The 23,357-nt window shown below is 45.6% G+C and overlaps 1 protein-coding gene across 1 annotated transcript; it reads left to right on the forward strand.

Moving 5' to 3' along the window:
- Positions 1–22,056: 22,056 nt before the first annotated feature.
- LOC114268559 (uncharacterized) lies at positions 22,057–22,587 on the forward strand. The gene has a single exon (XM_028209741.2). The coding sequence runs from the start codon at positions 22,057–22,059 to the stop codon at positions 22,585–22,587; it is 531 nt and encodes a 176-aa protein (XP_028065542.2).
- The last annotated feature ends 770 nt before the right edge of the window (positions 22,588–23,357 follow it).

Raw genomic sequence — 23,357 nt, forward strand, 5'->3', positions numbered from 1 at the left:
CAAAAATCGCTTATGCTTAGAATGCTGTGCCATTCTCTACATTTGAACGCATTTCGACTCCAACCGGTTCCATCTTTGAGGTCCGTCTTGTCAGATTGGGCTGTTTTGTTTAGAATTGCCGTGTGCAGAATGAATCGAATGCTGTGTTATGGGCTGCGTGCAGATTAATCCCCAACAGAGTAAGGGCTGTGTGTCCAGAATCAGGCAGTGGGTCGCTTGGGTTATTTTGCTGTTGGCTGTTTAAGTTATCTGATTATCACAGTGCAAGTGTTTAATTTTCAGACAACCAATCAATTCCATTTACATTGAGGTGTAACATGATGAGATGCGATGCAATGCATGAAATGTGTAACTATAAACACTTTTTCAGATAAAAAGTCCATTTCATTTCATTATCTTTTCAAACGTACAAGTTTTGGAAACAAAAATCTGCCTGCGGCAGTACAAGGTAATCTATCTACCAATAAAAAGAAAAGTAAAAAAAAAAAAGAAGAAGATAGCAAAAATCTGCATCTGTGTCGAGTACTCCAAGGGCTATCAGTCCGTCCTGGTCCTCTTCCTGGACGAAGGTCCAGGAGCATCGTCAGCGTCGTCGTCAGAGCCCGAGCTAGAACCGTCTCCGGTCTCCTCCTCCGATGACCCTGCCTCCGCCTCTGACTCCTCGTCGTCGTCGTCGTCCGGAACTGGAGCTCGCGAGCTACTCCCGACGTGAGTACGCCCTCCCCTGGTACGGGGAAATATCCTACCCTCCTCATCTCTCCCCCGAGCAGGGACAGCAGGTCTAGCTGGAGCACCTCCCGCCATGGGAATCTGAAAAGGAGGCTGAAAAGGTACACAAAAGGGAAATGCATCAGTATACTGTAGACAGTTTATCAGTGTAGAATGTAATGCAGAGTACAGCATATGAATGCCGTGGGCAGTTTATCAGTGCAGAATGCAGTGTGTGAGGACAGTGCACGAATGCCGTGAGCAGTTTATCAGTACAGAGTACGGTGCAGAATGCAGTGTATGCAGTGTGTCAGATACTGTGAGATCAGTGGATCGGGTGTTGTGCCGTGCATCAGATTATGCAAAGCAGTGTATGAATGGTTTGAGGCCAGTGTCAGAAGGACATACCGGTATGCTGTAAACGGCTAGAAGGTCAAATGTCCGCTGGAGCATCCCCATCATCGAGGCATTCATCGCCAACGACTGACGGGTGTACTCAGAAGAAGCCTGCAAAGGTATCAGATGCATTAGTATTCTGTGGAATATCAAGTAAACTGAAATGAAATAACTGTATGAAGTGCAGTGATACATACCGGAGGTAGATCGGGCACATCGATGACCTCGTGACCAGCCGGTGGAGGGGCGAAGGGAATCTGATAGGTCGACCCACCCTGCCCCTGGAAAGTCAGTACAGCGGGCAGGGCAGGCCAGCCAGCTCCCCGTCCTCCCTGCACTCTACCCCTACCACGGACCCGGGCCCTCCTCGAAGATCCAGCCCCTGCTCCCGCTCCAGCCCCAGTCGCCGATGCTACAGGCCTGGCCCCCTCTGCTCGACGGCCGCTCAGGGGGCGCATCAGGTACGTCCGCACGTACTCTTGATAGTCGCCGGTGCCTCGGAAGCCGGCCTCCTCCCAGCCGATGGAATAATCATCCAGCTGCTCAGTGGTCAGCCCCTCGGTCTCCCTCATCTCTGCAGGAGGGTGAGCCGGGACTATCTGCTCACGTAACCCGCGGGTCTGGCGTAGAAAACGCTCCCCCAGGTACCAAGCCCGACAGACCGGGCCCTCAAGCAACATCCGGAAACGCGAGGTCTCCTCAGCACCAGGGAACCGACCCCGCATCGCCGACGGCAGCGAAGCCCATGGCCGCCATGTGATCTGAAAGTGACAGACAGTTTGTTATCTACTGTTATTGAAATATGCAGTGGGAAAGCGAAGCTAAATGAACTGAAAGTAAAGCATACCTCGGCCGGGGTGATGGTGTCAAAATATCGGCGGAAGAAGCCGAACGTCTCCCGTGGTCGCCGGGTGCATCTCCCGTCGAAGCGACTCGAGAATGGGACAGCCGGAGGAGGCTCCGCAACTGGCACAGGTGCAAGCCTAGGGAAGTAGGCGTAAACCCACAACTGCAAAACAGATGTCAGTATGACCATCAGATAAAGCAGGATATACAGAATGAAGCAGAAATGGCAGAGCCGTGTGTTGAGCCGTGTATTGTGTACAGTGTACAGTGTGAGCAGTGTACAGTCAGTGTAAAGCAGAATGTATGTGTGTGCCGTGTGTACAGTATACAGTGAGTGTAAAGCAGACCGCAGTGTGTGCAGTGTACAGAGTACAGAAAGTACGAGACAGAAGTGAAAAAAGCGGAGAAGAAATGTACCTCCCAAGCTCGCCAGTAACCTCCGAGCAGCTGGCCGCTGCCACGAGAAGCCGAGCTCATATAGCCGTACAGGGTGGCCAGAGCAGTGCCGCCCCAATCGTAGTGCAAGATATCCCGGACGTCCACCAGTGCGCTGAGAAGGCAGAGAGGCACGGTGTTCGCCCGATCGGCGAAGATAGTAGTCCCGAACAGGAACATGAGGAAGCCGCGGGCATACCTCTCCACGTCCTCCTCGGTCATCTGAGTCTCCTCCCCCAATGCGGGCTGGACCCGAAACTGTGTCTCGAACCAGGAGTATCGGACGAAGCCTGGACGAGCTAGCGGTGGGACCTCCCCCAGTAGATGGACCTGAGCAGCGGTCCACTCATCCATGTCTGTGTCGAAAGGGATCGGATCCCCCCCTACCCCGATGCCTGTGAGCATCGAGAAGTCATAAGGGGTCATCGTCATATCCCCCGCAGCAGAAAAGTGGAAAGAATCGGTGGTGTCCCACCACCTCTCCGCCAGAGCGGCGAGAAGAGGTCTGCATGTGGAGAGCCTAGAGAGCCCTCGGCAGAAGGTGCCGAAACCCGCTCGGTCCATGATGCGTTGGACCGCATCAGGGAGCTCATCATACCACTCCCGCGCACCAGTATTCCCATACCCGCGAATGGTATGGGAACCCTCCTGCAAACAGAAAATGACAATTGCAAGACAACATTCAAAATGCAGTTTTGAAAAGACAGATATGGCATGTATGCAAGTTTGTCAGATTCAGGCAAATACCGGGTGCCGGTGTGCTTACAGTGAAATACGTGTGCTGTGTCAACGTGTTTGAGTGCTTCAGAACAGATGTGGCATGTATGCAAGTTTGTCAGATTCAGACAAATACTGGGTACCAGTGTGTATGCAGTGGAATACAGTGTGTGCCGTGTGTTTGGGTGATTCAGGGCTAGTGCAGTGTGTGTGCATGTGTCAGTCTCAAGCAGATATCAGTTGTATGTATGTTTACAGTCAACTACGGTCTACGGCATATCAGATTTCAGCAGTTAGAGAATACAACTAACTATGGCAGTTTTGTATCCTACATTGCAGAAACTAAAGCAGAAAGAAGAAAAATTACCTCGGAAGTGCCGAATGAAAGGTGGGAGGTAGGCTCGCGTAGTAGTAGCTCAGGCGCCGCGTACCTCTCAAAGCTCCGGAACTGGCGCAGGCCGTCTGGGGGCAGAACGTGGATCGCCGGCCGGTAGGTCGCCGGGTCGAACAGGCGCTCGCTCAGTGGTAAGAGCTCGACCCCGGGATCCATCTCGTGGTCCGGGGGAGTCCCGCCACGTGGAATGTCGTCCGCCATGTAGAGAGTGGTGTGGAAAAGGCCGGAAAAGGGAAAACCGAGCGGGAATGCGAAGAGTCAACTGAAAAGTCAACTCCCAAGAGGGTCGGAAATGGCCGGGAAGGTCGGAATGTGAAGAGGCACGGAAATGAAGAGGAAAGTGAGGGGAACAAACCCCGAAAAGGCGAGAACGCCGAACGAGGCACCGAAACAAGAATGTGATCGGTGGAAAATGTCCGAAACGCGAAGAGGATTGCGAACCCGACGATGAAACGAGCGTAGAACGCGAAGAAACAGGCGAAAAATGAGAGAGAAGCACTCTAGAGAGAGAGAGCAAGGGTTTTCGGCGGTGGAGAAGTGAGAAAATAGGGCATGAGGCCCTATTTTATAACACCCAAGGTGAAAAGTCAAAACTGCCCCGCATCAGCAACTGTTTGCCGGTCGGCAATGTTTTGTGCCAGCCGGCACTTTTTTGTGCCGATGGAATTGTTTTTGTGCCGATGGCCAGCCGGTGGCCTCATCTTTCGGCCGGTGGGGTTCCCACAGCCTTGTTTAGGCCATATGAGAAGTTCATGGTCTTCATAGCTCAAGAAAGTGCAAGAAAGTGCATCTCTGACATTCAACCGGCCTCCGTTCTGATCGCGGACCGTGTCTCCAGTGGGTGGCGCTCAAATTCGTGCAAGGTGTATCCTTTTTGTATCCTTTTGAATTCAAAAGTTGCCCCATGTGTGTTGTACAAGTTCATCACACTACTTCGGTGCATTACATCGCTGTCGCGCGCCACACATTTGCATTGTTGTGCACGTGTTACATGCGTTGCAACACGCACCCCTTTGCATTGTCGTGCACATTTCTCATGCATCATCATTGCATTTCCATTCCATGCATTGTCATGCATTCCGGAATACGTGCGTTGTTGCGCATTTAAGCCCATTTACACTCCGTGTGGCCTGCGTGTCGCACTTAGCGTCGCACTGTTTTGTGCATTTCAAACCTCGCGCTGTTCTGCGCATCGCACTGTTTTGTGCATTTCAAATCGTCGCACTGTTTTGTGCATTTCAAATCATCGCACTGTTTTGTGCATTTCAAAGTTGTTCGCGCTGTTCTGCGCATCGCACTGTTTTGTGCATTGTATTGTTCGCGCTGTTCTGCGCATCGCACTGTTTTGTGCATTTCAAAATTGTTCGCGCTGTTATGCGCATCGCACTGTTTTGTGCATTTCAAACCTCGCGCTGTTCTGCGCATCGCACTGTTTTGTGCATTTCGAAATTGTTCGCGCTGTTATGCGCAACGCACTATTTTGTGCATTTCAAACCGCGCGCTGTTCTGCGCATCGCACTGTTTTGTGCATTTCGAAATTGTTCGCGCTGTTCTGCGCATCGCACTGTTTTGTGCATTTCAAAATTATCGCGCTGTTTTGCGCATCGCACTGTTTTGTGCACCTCACTTGCATCTTGCATGTATCCATTTCGCGCTATTTTGCGCATCTCATTGCATTTTGCATGCATTCCATCGCACTGTCCTGTGCACTCGCGTTGCCTAACGCATAGCGCTATTTTGCGCATCATACCATTGTGCAATACGCGGTCTGGCGAGACCTTAAACACGTACGGTCTAGGAGACCTTAAATCCTTGGGAGGTGCGAAACCTCCGGTGCATTGATGTGCACGTTTTTTTTTTTTTTTTGGCATATAAGTCCATTTGCATCAACTTACATTCCATACGGAAGGCGTGCCTCATTCTTGCATTGTCATGCATATTGCTAACAATATTGTACCTGTTAAGTTTGTTTTCTTTTCAGGAACGATATTGTATGTACGGTTCATTTGAGGCTGGAGTGACCAGACGAACCGGACAGGTATTTAGCGGTCTGGCGAGACCTTAAAGACGCACGGTCTAGGAGACCTTAAATCCTTTGGAGGTGCGAAACCTTCAGCGCATTGTCACGCGTCTTGTAAATACCCCCGTGGTCTGGCGAGACCTTAAACACGTACGGTCTAGGAGACCTTAAATCCTTGGAAGGTGTAAGACCTTTAGTGTTCGCATTGCCGTGCACTTCGAGAGCCGCGTGTTGTCGCGCATTCCATGCAACATGCATCACTTGCATCATTTGCATTTCAAAAAACAAAAAAAAAAAAGGCATAGTCGTGCATACATTTTGCATTCCGGTCTAGGAGACCTTAAATCCTCTGAAGGTGCAATTCCTTCGGTGTTTGTCGAGCCCGAACGACTTTCGGTGGTCTGGTAAAGCCACATGTCTGTGTTTGCGATGAGTTCCTAGAAGACCAACTGGGACGGTGGAAACTAGAGTTCGAACGGCTTATGCCTAGAACGCAAAGGGTCGGGAGTTCCGAGACTAAAGTCTGGTTTAAATACCCAGGGGTTTACCCTCAGCTTGAAATCTGTATGGAAGCCCCATAGGTTGTGGCGGCATGTCTACGCCTCAATTCTGGATACTGAACCAACCTAGTATACCGCCCTGTTGGTAAGATAGGGAAAGTTGCAATCATAGTCATTGCATCATAGTGCATTGTCATGCATTTCCATTGTAGTTTGCATCCATTGCATTTTCCCCATTAGGTCGCATCATACTGCATTGTCATGCATTTTGTAAATATCCATTTCATGGCATATTTGTAGATATTGCATTGTAGATTGCATGCATTCATTGCATCACCTTCCATCCATGGCTTGCGCCTTTCCAGGTTGAGCTTGGTTTGGTATGTATCCTTACTTTTCATGTTAAAACACAGTTCTGCATGTGTATCGCGCCGATTCCACGCTGATATGTTGGTTGAGGGTTGCGGCACCTTTTCTGTGTTACACATGACTCGTATGTGTACATGCCTTTCCTAGGCAAAATTTGGTTTGGCTTGCATGCCATATTCATTGTATCCATATCCACTCCATTGCATATTTGTAGATATTGCATTGTAGATTGCATGCATTCATTGCATCGCCTTCCGTCTATGGCTTGCGCCTTTTCAGGTCTAGCTTGGTCTGGTATGTGCCCTTACTTTTCATGATTAAAACACAGTTCTGCATGTGTATCGCGCCGATTCCACGCAGATATGTTGGTTGAGGGTTGCGGCACCTTTTCTGTGTTACACATGGCTTGTATGTGTACATGCTTTTCCTAAGCAAGATTTGGTTTGGCCTGCGTGCCATATTCATGTTTTACATTTTAGTGTAATTTTTGCATCCGGCATTAGGATCATTGTCCTTTCTCCAGCGGGATGTCTCCCCACTTATGTCAATTCCACCCAATACTTGTTCTTGCGTCTGTCTACAATACTCATAGTTCAGTTGACCGTTCTATGGTAGACAGACTTGTTACCTCCATCAATCTATTTGACATAGGTGTGGTTTCGAACCGTTCGTGATTGGATCACGATCCAAATGCTTGGCATGTAGCTTGCATTGTTTCAATTACATTGCATCTTCATTTGCATTGTTTATACATTGTTTTGTATATATTGCATTTCGTTTTGCATCCACATTTGCATTGTCATGCATGTTGCTAACCATATTGTACCTGTTAAGTTTGTTTTCTTTTCAGGCACGATATTGTATGTACGGTTCATTTGAAGCTGGTGCAACCAGACGAGCCGCACAGGTACTGTATCTCCCGAGTGAGACGTATCGAGAATTCCATAATTCTCTTACATCCTTTCTGCATTGTAGTGTAGTTTGGTATGTTAGCTTAAAATTGTCGCATGTTTGCTTCATTACAGCTTTCTTTGCATGATCATAAGTTATGCTCGGCTCTGTGCATTGTCTTGCATTTTGCCCCTGCCTCCGGGCGCATACCTTATTTGTATTGCATGTTTGTCTAAGTCTTCGGCCTTGTCAAAAATGGGTCGTCTCTGGGCTTTGACATTCACTCCCGTCATTGTTATGACTTTCGAGTTCTGTCAAAGAGGGGCAACTGTAGACACCCCATTTTTGACCGTCCTCAAGACTTGGACATCACCGTTTGAACACTCGGTGATTATCCATGTTTGTGTTTGTTTGGAGTTCCCAGAGGTCTCGGCTCGCGTGCCTTGCCTCAGGATCTCCGAACTCTACCGTTTAGTGTCTGGTTTTGCACCAAACACTTGTGTCTTGCCTTTGAAAGGCGGGGTGGGGCTTGTAGACCATCCCCACCCATCACCGGCAGTGGCTAGATGCCACCGGCTGGTTTTTGCTGCCACCGGCAATATAGTTTGCCGGCCGGCACTCTTTGTTGCCGGTCAGCACTCTTTTGTGCTGGTCGGCACTCTTTTTGGCCAAGATGGCATTTTTTGCCGGCCGATTGCTGTTCATCTGCTTTTGCAGATATTTTTGGACAGCTGTATTGCTTTTGCTCCCCTCCATACACGTGTATGGAGGGATCTCCCTCTTGCAAGGCTTGTCTTGTAAGCTTTACAAGAGGGATATAGAGGGAAGCTCTCTCTAAGGCAAGAGGAGAGGCTTTAGACATTTTAGAGAGAGGAAAATACAGAGGAGAGCTCTGGTTTTCTAGGGTTAGGGTTAGACATACACAACCTATCTCTCTTTCCCTCTTATTTGCACACTAGGTGTTTTGTGTCTCACTATTGCACACAAACACCTAGTGTTTCACCTTCCTCTTGGAGCTGAGGTTCTAAAGAGTGTGTTTTGAAATTTTGGTGTTGGATTCAAGCCAAAGGAGGCCATTGGAGCATCTTTGTTGAAGAAGGCATCAAGGGTGAGATTCTAGTCCTTTTTTTTTCCCCCCATTCTTGCATCAATTTTCTACTAGTCTTAGAGCTGTTTTTGTGATTATTGTATAACATAAAAAACTTCTGTTTTTAAGCCCTCTTTGTTGTTTATTAAGAGTGTTTTGTTGTTTGAGGGTTGTTGACCACCCTTAGGCCTCAAAAGGCCTCATTTTGAGCCATTTTGTGCTAGCTCCGGGATTTTGGTGTTGAGGTCTCTTCACCACTGAAATCTTGAGGGATTTCAGTGGTGAAGATGATGCTTTGAAGTCCCAAGAAGGAGAGGGCCACCCCCTCTCCTTGTTGTCCTTGAAAAGGGCATATTTTGACCTCTTAAGGAAGCCTATGCTTAAGTGTGTGTTGAGCATGTTTGGTTTGTTTTTCATGCTTATATATCCATGATATAACATGATTTCAAGTTGGTTTTGGAACTCCATGCACGTTTAGCATAGTTGCCATGTAATGCCTTATTTGTGCCTTAACATGTTCTAGGTTGTTGGCCTTTGTTGGAGCATGTTTTAGACTTGCATTTGTGAAGTTTATGTGCTTATTTTGCCATGTTTTAGCTCTGTCCATAGTCGTTTGGGTTGATCTTTGCATGCATTATATAGCTCATGTGTATTTGGGCTTGTTGGCCTTGAGTATGTGCATGTGTAGCATGCCATCTTTGCATTGTTTTGGTGATTTGGGATCATTCTACATGTCATTTCAGTCCCATTTCCATGCTTGTTTGATTGCCTTGCATGCCTCTTTAATGCTTTGAAAGCATGTGTTTCAATGCTCCATGTTTTGGCCATGGTGTATGCCTTTGAATTTGGGCCACTTAGATGCCATCTAAGGAGTCCTTTGGCCTTGTTTTAACATGCTAAAAATCTGTTTTTAGTTGTTTAATGCATGCCATGTTTGGTCATGATAAGTGTAGTTCAATGCCTTATTGATTTGCCTTGAACACTTGGACTATTCGTTGCATGTTTTGGCTTGATTTATAACTTGATTTGGCATCATTTTATAACATGATTTTAGGGCTCATGTTGCTTGCTAATTAGTCCATGATTCCTCCTTTCAAGTGTGCTTGAATGTTGTTTGATTTGTGCTTAAGTGTTGGTCCTTATGTGCATGTGTGTGTGCATGCCATTTAGCTCTCACTCTTTAGCACTTTTGGCCACTGTTTTAGGCCTTATTAGAGCCGCCTAATTCATGTATAAGTCCATCTTGCCATCCGTTTGCATTGCCATATGTATGCTTGCATGATTGCATAAATGCTTTGCCATGCCATGTTGCATCCTTAGCTTTTATGCCTAGGTTGCATTGCATCTTGCATGCATTCCTTGTCCCTTGACTTGGGTGATAGGGATTGGGAGTTTTGTTTAATTGGTTTGCATTGCATTTGAAACCAAAGTTGCATACTTGGTTCTTTGGGCCATCATGCATAGAAATGCGTGATTGGTGGTCCGAGAACCGAGGCACATGTCCCTTTGAGTTATCACAATGATAAGAGACATGTTTGGTGCATACATGCCTTGAATTGTGCTGCCATGCCTTGTTTTGCCCTCCGTTGCTATGAGTTGCAGGTTCTGCAGGAATACTCTGCCGACCGGCAGTGTAATGTGCCGACCGGCACCATTTTCTCTGCCGACAGCTTCAACTTTGTGCTGATGGCCATGCCACACTGCCGGTGGAAATTTCATCTAGCCGGTGATGATCCCCTCTGTCCAAGGATGTAGTCCTGAGGTTTTGACAACCTCCAGAGGAGGAAAGGGAGGAAAACAGAGGCAGCTTGCGCATGGCGGCGCGCTTCTCGAGACGTTTTACTGTTTTCCTAAATTAGTTAATTTGTTAATTAATTAATTTGTAATATTTAATTAGCTTGCGTAGTTAATTAATTTGTATTATTATTTTGGTCCCTTCGAGCGAGGGCAAATCTGTAATAAGTGTGCGTGAGTGTGTGTATGTCTTCCAACCTCACGCCTTTCTTCCCTTTTATTTACCTGCTTACGATGGTAGATTAGGGCACGTTTAATTTAGCATACCTTATGCTATGCATGTGTGCATCCATGCATTTGTATTACATGCATTAGGCTCGGTACATCATACTAACCGCATATGTTTTTCAAATCAAAAACTGAATATGTGATAATTGTGCATTTTCACATGACATGTTTAAATTAGCCGAGCCTATCTTAGCGACATTTTGTATGCGACGCATTAGCCATTTTTAACATGGACTTGGATCATGCATGTTTGCTAACAAGTTCTTTGTTTTGGCACGGAGTACTATGTAAGTATTTCCGCTTTAGCATATCGCATGAGTGTGAATGTTACCATGACAACATGCATAACATGTGGCTAGATGCTTATGTGTTAAAATGTTTTGAATGCCTGTGGGTGGAGGTTGGATTGTTTGAGTTGGAAAAACTCGTTGAAATCCGTATTTTAGCCTACTTGCGAGTAGCAAATCCAAAGCATTTTCAAAACAAACGGATATGCAATGTTTATTCCCAAATTAGGGAATCTAGTCTATACTTGTTTGCTGTGCGCATAACATAGTAATTCTAGGCTAATAATTGGAAAAAGAACACATAACGTTTTCAAAATTGGATATCACGGTTAGTAGAGGCCGGTCTTTCGGACCGGGCGAAAGGGGGTGCTCATAGCTGACCTTCCCCGATCGTACCCAAGCTCCCGAGCCGAGACAACTCCGGTGATGACGGACATGTGGCCTTCGGCACCGAGTCAGGGTTTCTTAAATTTCCCCATTTTAAAATATTTAGGTGGCGACTCTGTATCTGGCAAAGCAGTCCATGTTTGGCACTACTTTTTCAAAAATCTGTTTCTCAAAACGATTTGCCAGATTTGGACTCTTTGGTTCAGATTAAGAACCGCGACAACAAAATCAAGTCCGAACTGTAGCGTCGAGGCCCCCTCCACGGGCGCGTCTACACATTTGTACTTCAATTCAAAAATTGACTATGTGATAGTTGATCGCATTTCACATGCCATGTTTAGGGTTAGCCGAGCCTGCCTAGATTGCATTTTTGCATGTGATGCATTTGCCATTTTTAACATGAACTAGGACATGCATGTTTGCTAACTAGTTTACTATTTTGGCACGGAGTACGATGTAAGTATTTTCGCTTTAGAATCTCGCATGCGTGTGAATGTTAACATGACAGTATGCTTGCCATGCGGCTAAATGCTTATGTGTTAAACTGTTTGAATGCCTGTGGGTGAAGGTTGGATTGTTTGAGTTGGAAAAACTCGTTGACATTCGTATTTTAGCCTACTTGCGAGTAGCAAATTCCAAAGCATTTTCAAAACAAACGGATATGCAATGTTTATTCCCAGATTAGGCAATCTAGTCTATACTTGTTTGCTGTGCGCATAACATAGTAATTCTAGGCTAATAACCGGGATAAGAACACATAACGTTTTCAAAATCGGATATCATGGTTAGTAGAGGCCGGTCTTCGGACCGGGCAAAAGGGGGTGCTCATAGCTGACCTTCCCCGATCGTACCCAAGCTCCCGAGCCGAGACAACTCCGGTGATGACGGACATGTGGCCTTCGGCGCCGAGTCAGGGTTTCCTAAATTCTCCCATTTTAAAATATTTAGGTGGCGACTCTGTATCTGGCAAAGCAGTCCATGTTTGGCACTACTTTTTCAAAAATCTGTTTCTCAAAACGATTTGCCAGATTTGGACTCTTTGGTTCAGATTAAGAACCGTGACACAAATCGAGTCCGAACTGTAGCATGAGGCCCACGCGGGCGCGTCTACAGTTTCTAGCGACTCTGCTGGGGATTTAGAGAGCTTGACTCGAACTCCTGATATCCTATTTTGATCTCATTTATGTGTCTCTTTGCATTGCATGTGCATTGGTGCGCCTAGGAACACAGTGTTTGCCATCTGCCATTCCTGAACGGTTTGCTGGAGGCTTGTCTTGTTAAGGCATGACCATAAGGCTGACCGGTTATGGGCTCTGACAGCATGGGAACACAAACCCCGGTTTACCGGGGTACCCTTTTGACCATTCGACCTAGTGCATATTCGGAATCCATAGTGACCATTCCAAACTAGGACAGGTTGCTCACCCGATGTTAGGTTGTTTGAAACCGTTGCGTGCGTAGTGAAATCCCAGTTCCTGACAAAATAGGACAGGGAAACCCTACCCCAACATAGGGGTGTTTTGGCTCTCTTTACTTGCTATGTGCTTTTAGAGTGTATCTCTACAGGAATGCATATACCAGTTTGCACATTTGAGTATCAGGCCCGAGGGCACCAGAATCAGTATTGTTGGGGATCAGTAATTGAGAATCAGTTATCTGCGGGTATCAGATTCAGTATTTTGGGAACAGTGATTTTTGGGAACAGTGATCAGCAGTAGGGTATAGTTGTTCGGCTACACCCGTGTTTGATCCGTTTTGGGCTGAAATGCTACCTATTTATCCTTTCAAGGTTCAGAGAGTCGCAAAGTTGATACAGAATAGCCAGTGTCTCCCCTTTGCTGAGGTAGGACTTATGATGGCGCAGAATTCAGAAGAGACTGTGGTTATGACAGCCACATTAGGTCAAGGAATCAGTTTGCAGGGCGAGATCGATGGTGGTGCACCACATTCGCCCAGGTTGCCTGTTGCGCACCCGGTCTGGGCCTCCCAGCTATACCAGGCTCACGAGCCTACTACATTTGAACTAATAATGATGATCGAAGATCTTCAGAGAACTGTGGCCGATCTGGCCTTTGGGGTTTTGGCTCCATCATCAACCACATCACGTACCAGGGAGTTCATGTCTAAAGGCTCCCCAACTTTGGGACGGGTTGCATTGGAAGAAGGCCAATCTCTTGACAAAGTGGAAGCGACTGGTAAGAACAAGGTTGGAGCAGGCATTGGTCCCCATGAACACCTTCAGTGGGATATTGAGGCTTTGAAAGCTGATGGACTGAACAAAGAGCAAGTCCTTGCGGTTGTCACAAAAACTGTGGATGACACTTTCGCCACTCGGAATGAGAGCACTCTGAATCAAGGGGCAAGCCGGGAGAAGGGCCTTTGTACCAGGAATGTTCCCTTTAGCCCTAATCCCCTGCTCGGAAACGATCAGCAAACCCAGTCAACGCCTGCCAATCCCTTTGCTGGTGCATCCAGCAAAACTCCACAAACCTCAAAACACCCACCTCAAGGCCAGAGGGTGTTCGCACCACTGTACATGTCTCTATCAGTGGCCTTGAGGGTCCTAATTAAAGAGGGGGATCTGAAACCCCTGGAGCCACGATCACTGCCAGATAGACTTCCTTCCACCCATGATCTGGCCAAGTACTGTGCCTTTCATCAGCAAGTTGGCCATGTCACTGATAGGTGTTTCCGTCTTCGCCACGAAATACAAGATCTGATTGACAATGAGGTCATCGTCGCACCAACTCAGAAAAGTCTATCGTCATTGGATCAGTGAACTTGTGGGGGATAATGTGATGTGATCAGGGGATGAACCACCTGTGGGCGGCACTCAGTTTACTCCAGATGTGGCGTTTGGCACGCACTGTTTCGAGCATTTTACGAATGCTAGTTTTTGTGTTTTCTGACTTGGGTATTGGGTCAGTCTTCTCAATTTGTATTGAGTCAGTCTTTTCATACTGAGTCAGTCGGGTCTGTCTTGTTGTATCGAGTCAGTCCTGTTTTGTTAAAGTCGGGTGATTCCGGGGGTGTTACTTCGGATATCACTATTTTGCTTTGTGTTTGTCCTTTTGAGTCTGTTTCTGCCAGGGAGCCAGTTGTGCCAACAGATTTGAATGAACAGCAGTGATTTTCACACTCTTGTGTTTGCTTCTGCCGTGTGCCAGTTGTACCGGAAGTATTGAATGGAATGACAGTGCTCTTCGCCTGCCTTTTCTGTGCCTTGAAATCATTGTATCGACCTAAGTTTTTTTCAAAACTTTTTTTGAACACTGCGGTGAAAACGAAGAGGAAGGAATTCCTCGGGTTTTGCAAAATTTTGATCATTTTGAGAGAAAGAGAGGTGTGCTGGGCCTTTTAATGAATGAAATCATGCTTGTCGGTGTGAGTACTGAGAAGGATCCTGGCTTGATCCAGATTGGTCCCACACTGTCTTCAGCGCGAGCGATTTGTCGCTTTCTTAAAAACTTTCAAAAAATGTTTTACGCGGCCCTATGAAGACTTGTGTGGAATCCCTCTTGAGGTCGCGCAGCCTAGGATCGCTCTCAGCCTCAAGATTCAACCTATTTGTTTTCCGACTTTGAACCCGTTCAGAACGTTCAGAAAGTTCAACGGACAAACGCCGTGAAGGGTCTGTATGGCCAGTTTTGAAGCAGCCCTCGAACAAAAGGCACCAAAGTCAGATCAAGAAGATCAGATCAAAGGAAGCTTGTAAAGCTAGACCAGAAGCCCTCCCTCAAACTAGGGGCAAAAATGTCAGATATGCTCGAAGAGCCGAAGATGGATCCTTCAGTAAATCAATACAACAGCCACTCTCCTGGATACGGATGGCTTCAAACCCCTAAAACCATTTGGCATGGATTTGTTACACTTTTACCCTTTGAGAGGCTCGCTGGGCCGAAAACCCGGAAGGGCGACCCAGGCAAAAGTTAGAGCAAGAGAAAAATACAAAAAAGAAAAAAAGAAATGCAAAGAAAAGAACAAAAAAGAAAATAAAAAAAAGGAAATGAAATGAAAAGAATTGAAAAGAAAAGAAAAACAAAGCTCGCAAGGTCGAAAACCCGCATTGGGCGCCTTGGCAAAAGTTAGAGCCTAAAAAGGAGAGGTTAAATACCCGAGTGTACCTTAACCCCGAACTACGTAAGGCTTGATTCCCATGTTTGGGATACGTAGGCAACTTCATTCTGAAGTCCAGTCGTAAAACACTTCAAATTCAACTGTGTCCATGTGTTGGTTCTAGTCATCTTTGTCTTTTCTGTATCCGGGAGTTCGGTTGCAATCATCGCTCTGAGGACTGATTACAATACACTACGGTGCCATTCAGACAAGGGGCAACTTTCCGTTGCCATTCAATGCGCTGCGGTGCCGTGCAAACAAGGGGCAACTTTCCGTTGCCATGTAGCTCTCTTCGAGCAAGGGGGCAATTTTCCTCCAAATCCGAGGTTGTGCGTCTCAAGAGTGGGTTCCGTGCTTGTTAAGCAATGGCCGTTTGAAAAAATAGTTTTCGAGAATTTTTACTGAAGCTGACTACTTTTCTCGAAAATTGTTCCATCTTTTCCAAAAACTGGACCATTTCTTGGACCCAAAAAAGGAAAATTTTCAGTGCTCATAGCCTGACTTGCATGATTTTCAAATCAAAAATCGAACAAGTATGTTAATCTAACTCTCATATTGGTCAAAATTGTTTTAGTAGAAAATCAAAACAAAAAATGGTCAAAATGATGAACTAGGGGCACAATTGAGTCAGGCTTCCTGTCTTTTCCCCATTTTCAACATACTTGCCAAGAAGGGCACTCTACCTGCCAGAAAAGGGCACAACTGAAGTCAACAACAAAGGGCTAAAAGCTCTCTCATCCTCCAAGCAACGAGGAATCAAGTCAAGTACGAAGCACGAACTGGAATGGGGCGAGATGTTCCACTCCCTCATCTGGACAGATCTAACCACGTCCAAACTCCCCAGCAGGGCATCATCAACCGATGGTAGCTGCAGATTTGCTACACACCCAGTTGTAGCACAACCCCTCTATGGGAGAAACTTACTGTTGTGAACAAGAGTCTGGTAAAATACCAGGGGCAAGAGCCCACAATTTCCAGCTTATCCATCAACCACCCAGGGGAGGGATGAAAAACGAGAGATTAAAGAATAGAGAGATGTGCGCTGAGAGAAAAAGCGAGAAAAGGGTTTTTAGAGAAAAACCGAGCTTGAGAGCCGAGTGATGTGAGAATCACAAATAAGAAAGAGTGGGAATAATACCCGGTGAAAGAGGCTCCCTGTGCACGTCTGTGTGTCGTGTCTTTGTTTTGTTTGTCTCGATTCTTGCTTTGAGTCGTTCCGAGCGTGTCTCGACGTGTTTAGGTTGTTTACCTTTTGTTTTCCGTTGTTGAGTCTTTCTCGCTGTGTTCAGTCGTAGGCTCAATACCTAGTCGAAAACGCATCTCTCAATTTCAAAAATAAATCGTTTTGTGCTCAGAGTGCTGTGCCATCCTTCACGTTTGTGCAAAACAAGATTCTTTTTTCCATAAAACTGCAGGGTCCACCCCCGATAAGTGTGAACGGTGAAACCAGGACCTATCTGAAGCTATGATGGTTCCAGACTGCAAAGCAAAGACAAAAGAGCGAAAATCGAAGTATCTGAGTTTGTGTCAACTTCAGAAAATTCCGTGATTGTACTCCGGACGTACCTCTTCAGGGCCTTGTCAATGCTCCGAAATATGAGTGTACCTCTACCTCAGGCGCAAGATCAATCCTGCTTCAAGGTTATACACTCTTCCACTTACATTGTTATGCACCCACTTCACTTGCATTGTAATGCATTATACCTATCAAGTTTCTTCCTCATTCATGCACGATATTGTATGCACGGTTCATTCAAAGAAGTTCCATTTTAAGGTCATTCACTTTTGTGTATCAATCACACACACTCACTTTAGTGTATCAATCACACTTCATTTGCCTTAATGTATCAATCACACTTTACTCGCTTTGAGTATCTATCACCCACATTCTCATTTAGTGTATCAATCACACTCTCTTCACTTAGTGTATCAATCACATTTCTTTCATTTTGTGTATCTATCACACACATTCTCATTTTGTGTATCTATCACGCACATATTCGCTTTTGTGTCTATTGCACTCTCACTCAGTGTATCAATCACACTTCTTTCATTTTGTGTATCTATCACACACATTCTCGTTTTCTGTATCACACTTTCAGTGTATCAATCACACTTCATTGATTTAGTATATCAATCATACTTGTTCACATAGTGCATCTATCACACTTTGTGTTCACTTTCAGTGTATCAATCACACTTCATTGATTTAGTGTATCAATCACACTCTATTCACATAGTGCATCTATCACACGTTGTGTTCATTTTCAGTATATCAATCATACTTTGTTCACACAGTGCATCTATCACACTTTGTGTTCGCTTTTAGTGTATCAATCACACTCTGTTCACATAGTGCATCTATCACACTTTGTGTTCCCTTTTAGTATATCTATCATACTTGCTCACTAAGTGCATCTATCACACTTCGTGTTTGCTTTCAGTATATCTATCATACTTGCTCACTAAGTGCATCTATCACACTTCGTGTTTGCTTTCAGTATATCTATCATACTTGCTCACTAAGTGCATCTATCACACTTCGTGTTCACCTTTAGTATATCTATCATACTTGTTCACCTAGTGCATCTATCACACTTCGTGTTCACCTTTAGTATATCAATCATACTTTGTTCACTTAGTGCATCTATCACACTTTGTGTTCACCCTTTGTGTATCTATCACACTATGCTCACCACACTCGCTTAGTGTATCTATCACACGCTTACACTTTGCTCAAATAGTGTATCTATCACACACTCTCTTTGCTCACTTAGTGCGTCTATCACACTTTGTGCTCACCTTTTTGTGTATCAATCACATACTCTCGCTTAGTATATCAATCATACTTTGATTCACTAAGTGCATCTATCACACTTTGTGTTCACCCTTTTGTGTATCAATCACATGTTCGCTCTGTGTATCTATCACACATGCACACTGTATTTGCAGTGAGAATTCTATAATTTTCTTACATCCTTTCTGCACGAGGTGCAGTTTGGCTCGAGTTTACTTGCTTGCCTAGCATTCGCTTAAAATGTTGCATTTATTTCGCATAATTGCTTCATTACAGCTTTCTTTGCATGATCATAAATTATGTCCGGCTCTCTGCATTGTCTTGCATTTTGCCCCTGCCTTCGGGCGCATATCTTGATTGTCTTGCATGTTTGTCTAAGTCTTCGGCCTTGTCAAAAATGGGTCGTCTCTGGGCTTTGACATTCACTCCCGTCATTGTTATGACTTTCGAGTTCTGTCAAAGAGGGGCAACTGTAGACACCCCATTTTTGACCGTCCTCAAGACTTGGACGTCACCGTTTGAACACACGGTGATCTTCCATGTTTGTGTTCGTTTGGAGTTCCCGGAGGCCTCGGCTCGCGTGCCTTGCCTTAGGATCTCCGAACTCGACCGTTTAGTGTCTGGTTTTGCACCAAACACTTGCATCTTGCCCTTGAGAGGCAGGGTGGGGCTTGTAGGCCATCCCCACCCACCACCGGCATTGGCTAGAGGCCACCGGCTGGTTTTTGCTGCCACCGGCAATATAGTTTGCCGACCGGCACTCTTTGTTGCCGGTCAGCACTCTTTGTTGCCGACCGGCACTCTTTTTGGCCAAGATGGCATTTTTGGCCGGCCGATTGCTGTTCATCTGCTTTTGCAGATATTTTTAGACAGCTGTCTTGCTTTTGCTCCCCTCCATACACGTGTATGGAGGGATCTCCCTCTTGCAAGGCTTGTCTTGTAAGCTTTACAAAAGAGATAGATAGAGGCTCTCTCTTGGGGGCTAAAAGGAAGAGATTTTTAGACATTTTAGAGAGGGAAAAACACAGAGAGAAGCTTTGGTTCTAGGGTTTGAGTTAGATACATTCTCTATCTCTCTTTCCCTCTCATTTGTGCACTAGGTGTTTTGTGTCTTACTATTGCACACAAACACCTAGTGTTTCACCTTCCTCTTGGTGCTGAGGTTCTAAAGGGTTTGTTTTGAAGTTTTGGTGTTAGATTCAAGCTAAAGGAGGCCATTAGAGCATCATTTGTAAAGGAGGCTTCAAGGGTGAGAATCTAGTCCCATTTTCCCCCTTTTTTGCATTGATTTTATACCCATCTTAGAGCTGTTTTTGTGCTTATTTTATAACATAAAAAAGTTCTTTTTTTTAGACCCTCTTTGTTGTTTATTAGGAGTGTTTTGTTGTTTAAGGGTTGTTGACCACCCATAGGCCTTAAAAGGCCTCATTTTGAGCCATTTTGTGCTAGCTCCGGGATTTTGGTGTTGAGGTCTCTTCACCACTGAAATCTTGAGGGATTTCAGTGGTGAAGATGATGCCTTGAAGTCCCAAGAAGGAGAGGGCCACCCCCTCTCCTTGTTGTCCTTGAAAAGGGCATGTTTTGGCCTCTTAAGGAAGCTTATGCTTGAGTGTGTGTTGAGCATGTTTGGTTTGTTTTTCATGCTTATATATCCATGATATAACATGATTTTAAGTTGGTTTTGGAACTCCATGCATGCTTAGCATAGTTGCCATGTAATGCCTTATTTATGCCTTAACATGTTTTAGGTTGTTAGCCTTTGTTGGAGCATGTTTTAGGCTTAGTCTTGTGAAGATTATGTGCTTATTTTGCCATGTTTTAGGTCTGTCCATAAGTGTTTGGGTCGATTTTGGCATGCTTGATATAGCTCCTTTGTATTTGGGCTTATTGGCCTTGAGTATGTGCATGTGTAGCACGCCATCCTTGCATTGTTTTGGTGATTTGGGATCATCCTACATGCCATTTCAGTCCCATTTCCATGCTTGTTGGATTGCCTTGCATGTCTCTTTAATGCCTCATAAGCTTGTGTAGCAATGCTCCATGTTTTGGTGCTTATTCATGCTTTTGTTTTGAGTCATTTGAATGCCATTTAAATGATTCTTGAGGTTTGTTTTAGCATGATTTTCAGAGCTTATGTTGCATGCTTTTAGTCCATGAATGTCTCTTTCAAGTGTGCTTGAATGTTGCTTGCTTTGTGCCTAAGTGTTGGGTCTTAACATGTGTGTGTGTGCATGTGTGCTTAGCATCCATTTTAGGCATTAATGGCCACTGTTTTAGGCCTTATTAGAGCTGCCTAATTCATGTATAAGCCCATCTTGCCATCCATTTGCATTGCCATATGTATGCTTGTATGCTTGCATAAGTGCCTTGCCATGCCATGTTGCATTCTTAGCTTGTATGCCTAGGTTGCATTGCATCTTGCATGCATGCCTTGTTCCTTGAAATGGTGATAGGAATTGGGCCTAATTTGTTTGATTGGTTTGCATGCATTTGAAATCAAAGTTGCATACTTGTTTCTTTGGGCCATCATGCATGGAAATGCGTGATTGGTGGTCCGAGAACCGAGGCACATGTCCCGTTGAGTCATTACAATGATAAGAGACATGGTTGGTGCATACATGCCTTGAATTGTGCTGCCATGCCTTGTTTTGCCCTCTGTTGCTGTGAGTTGCAGGTCCTGCAGACTTTCTTTGCCGACCGGCAGTGTAAGGTGCCGGCCGGCAACCTTTTCTCTGCCGACAGCTTCAATTTTGTGCCGATGGACACATACCAGTGCCGGGGATGATCCCACTCAGCCGGTGGTACTCCCCAGTGCCCAGGGATGTAACCCTGAGGTTTTGACAGCCTCCAGAGAAGTGAAGGAAGGAAAACAGAGGCAGCTTGTGCATGGCGGCGCGCTTCTCGAGGCGTTTTACTGTTTTTCTTAGTCTATTTAATTTGTTAATTAAATTAGGCAATTTGTAATATTAATTAGCTTGCGTAGTTAATTAATTTGTAATATTTATTCGGTCCCTCCGAGCGAGGGCAAATTTGTAATAAGTGTGCGTGAGTGTGTGTATGTCTTCCAACCTCACGTCTTTCTTCCCTTTTATTTACCTGCTTATAATGGTAGATTAGGGCACGTTTAATTTAGCATACCTTATGCTATGCATATGTGCATCCATGCATTTGTATTGCATGCATTAGGCTCGGTACATCACGCTAACTGCATTTGTACTTCAATTCAAAAATTGACTATGTGATAGTTGATCGCATTTCACATGCCATGTTTAGGGTTAGCCGAGCCTGCCTAGATTGCATTTTTGCATGTGATGCATTAGCCATTTTTAACATGAACTAGGACATGCATGTTTGCTAACTAGTTTACTGTTTTGGCACGGAGTACGATGTAAGTATTTTCGCTTTAGCATCTCGCATGCGTGTGAATGTTAACATGACAGTATGCTTGCCATGCGGCTAAATGCTTATGTGTTAAACTGTTTGAATGCCTGTGGGTGAAGGTTGGATTGTTTGAGTTGGAAAAACTCGTTGAAATCCGTATTTTAGCCTACTTGCGAGTAGCAAATTCCAAAGCATTTTCAAAACAAACGGATATGCAATGTTTATTCCCAGATTAGGCAATCTAGTCCATACTTGTTTGTTGTGCGCATAACATAGTAATTCTAGGCTAATAACCGGGATAAGAACACATAACGTTTTCAAAATCGGATATCATGGTTAGTAGAGGCCGGTCTTCGGACCGGGCAAAAGGGGGTGCTCATAGCTGACCTTCCCCGATCGTACCCAAGCTCCCGAGCCGAGACAACTCCGCTGATGACGGACATGTGGCCTTCGGCACCGAGTCAGGGTTTCCTAAATTCTCCCATTTTAAAATATTTAGGTGGCGACTCTGTATCTGGCAAAGCAGTCCATGTTTGGCACTACTTTTTCAAAAATCTGTTTCTCAAAACGATTTGCCAGATTTGGACTCTTTGGTTCAGATTAAGAACCGTGACACAAATCGAGTCCGAACTGTAGCATGAGGCCCACGCGGGCTCGTCTACAAGTGGCAATGCCAGGACCTAGAATGATGGCCCCAGCACCGATGGACAGAGAGCTAGCAAGATTTACTACTACCCCATTGTCCCCAGAAATCGAGAGCATGCCACTCCCTGCTGGATTCCACCAACCTAAGTTCACACTGTACGATGGCAAAATGGATCAGTACATGCACGTGAGTCATGACTGGCAAGTAATGGCTCGCCACCGGCGCAATGATGCCTTGCTGTGTCTCATATTCCCTACAAGTTTGGGAGAACTAGGCCTGAAGTGGTTCAAAAGACTCCCGAAGGGGAGCATCAAGGGGCGACAACGACTAGCAGAGGTCTTTGTTACTAGATTCAAAACCAACACTCAAACACCGAAGGAAGTTGGGCACCTCCTGAGCGTCAAGATTGAATCTGGAGGTTCTTTGAAGGCATACAATTCCAAGTATTGGGAAACTTACAATGAGATCCTCGATTGCCCCACCAATCTGGTGGTCGCACAATACAAACGAGGTCTCCCAGTCGGACATAGGCTGGGAGACTCGCTTACGGTGGACCAACCCACAACCATGGAGTCCTTGACACATTAGATCGACGAACATATCCGTGTAGAAGATGATGCCACCACCGCCATCGCAACCAAGATGGAAAATCTGGTTGCGATAGACAGAAGAGTGGCTGGGAAGGTTCACTCAGTGGGGCAGAAGGACAACCGCCCTAATGACCGAGCTGGAGACCAACATCACGGTTTAAACCGCACTGATAGAAGCAAAAGTCGTGGAAATGACTGAGCTAATGCTCTTCGTAATGAAGAGGAAGATGCCAAGAGGTAGTTGAAAGCATGAACTAGCATCACCACTGTCTTTAAGATCCCAATTTACAGCATCCTAAATGATATCCGAGGTGAGCCCTACGTGCGTTGGCTGGCCAAATTGGGAGACGCACAGAGGGGCTTCAACTCGAGGTATCGTTGCACGTTCTATGAAGAAAGGGGGCACCGAATGGAGGACTGTGTGCCGCTCAAACAACATTTGGAGGAGCTGGTGGGGGCTGGGCATCTAGACCAATACATCAACAGGGGTATGAGGGCCGCTCCACAAGGACAGGCCGAGCCAAATGGCCTTGCTGTCCTGGATGCAGCACCCCAGGGCGTAATCAATGTCATTCACGGCATCATCGAACTAATGCGTGTTTGCGAGTTGAGGTGGATGGTCAAGAAGACCGAGCACATGAGGGAAGTGTTCTCTATTCAACCTGCCATGAAAAAGAAAAGACCGAGGTAAAAGACATGTTTACTTTTTCAAGCAAGGACTTTGAGAGAATTCAAACGCCTCATAATGATGCCTTAGTGGTGACCCTT

The sequence above is a fragment of the Camellia sinensis genome, chromosome 9 (assembly GCF_055761805.1).
Source record: "Camellia sinensis isolate YWXY chromosome 9, ASM5576180v1, whole genome shotgun sequence".
NCBI lineage: Eukaryota > Viridiplantae > Streptophyta > Magnoliopsida > Ericales > Theaceae > Camellia > Camellia sinensis.

Excerpts from the sequence above, each read along its gene's own strand:
- LOC114268559 (XM_028209741.2), top strand. The coding sequence starts at position 22,057 with ATGGACAGAGAGCTAGCAAGATTTACTACTACCCCATTGTCCCCAGAA.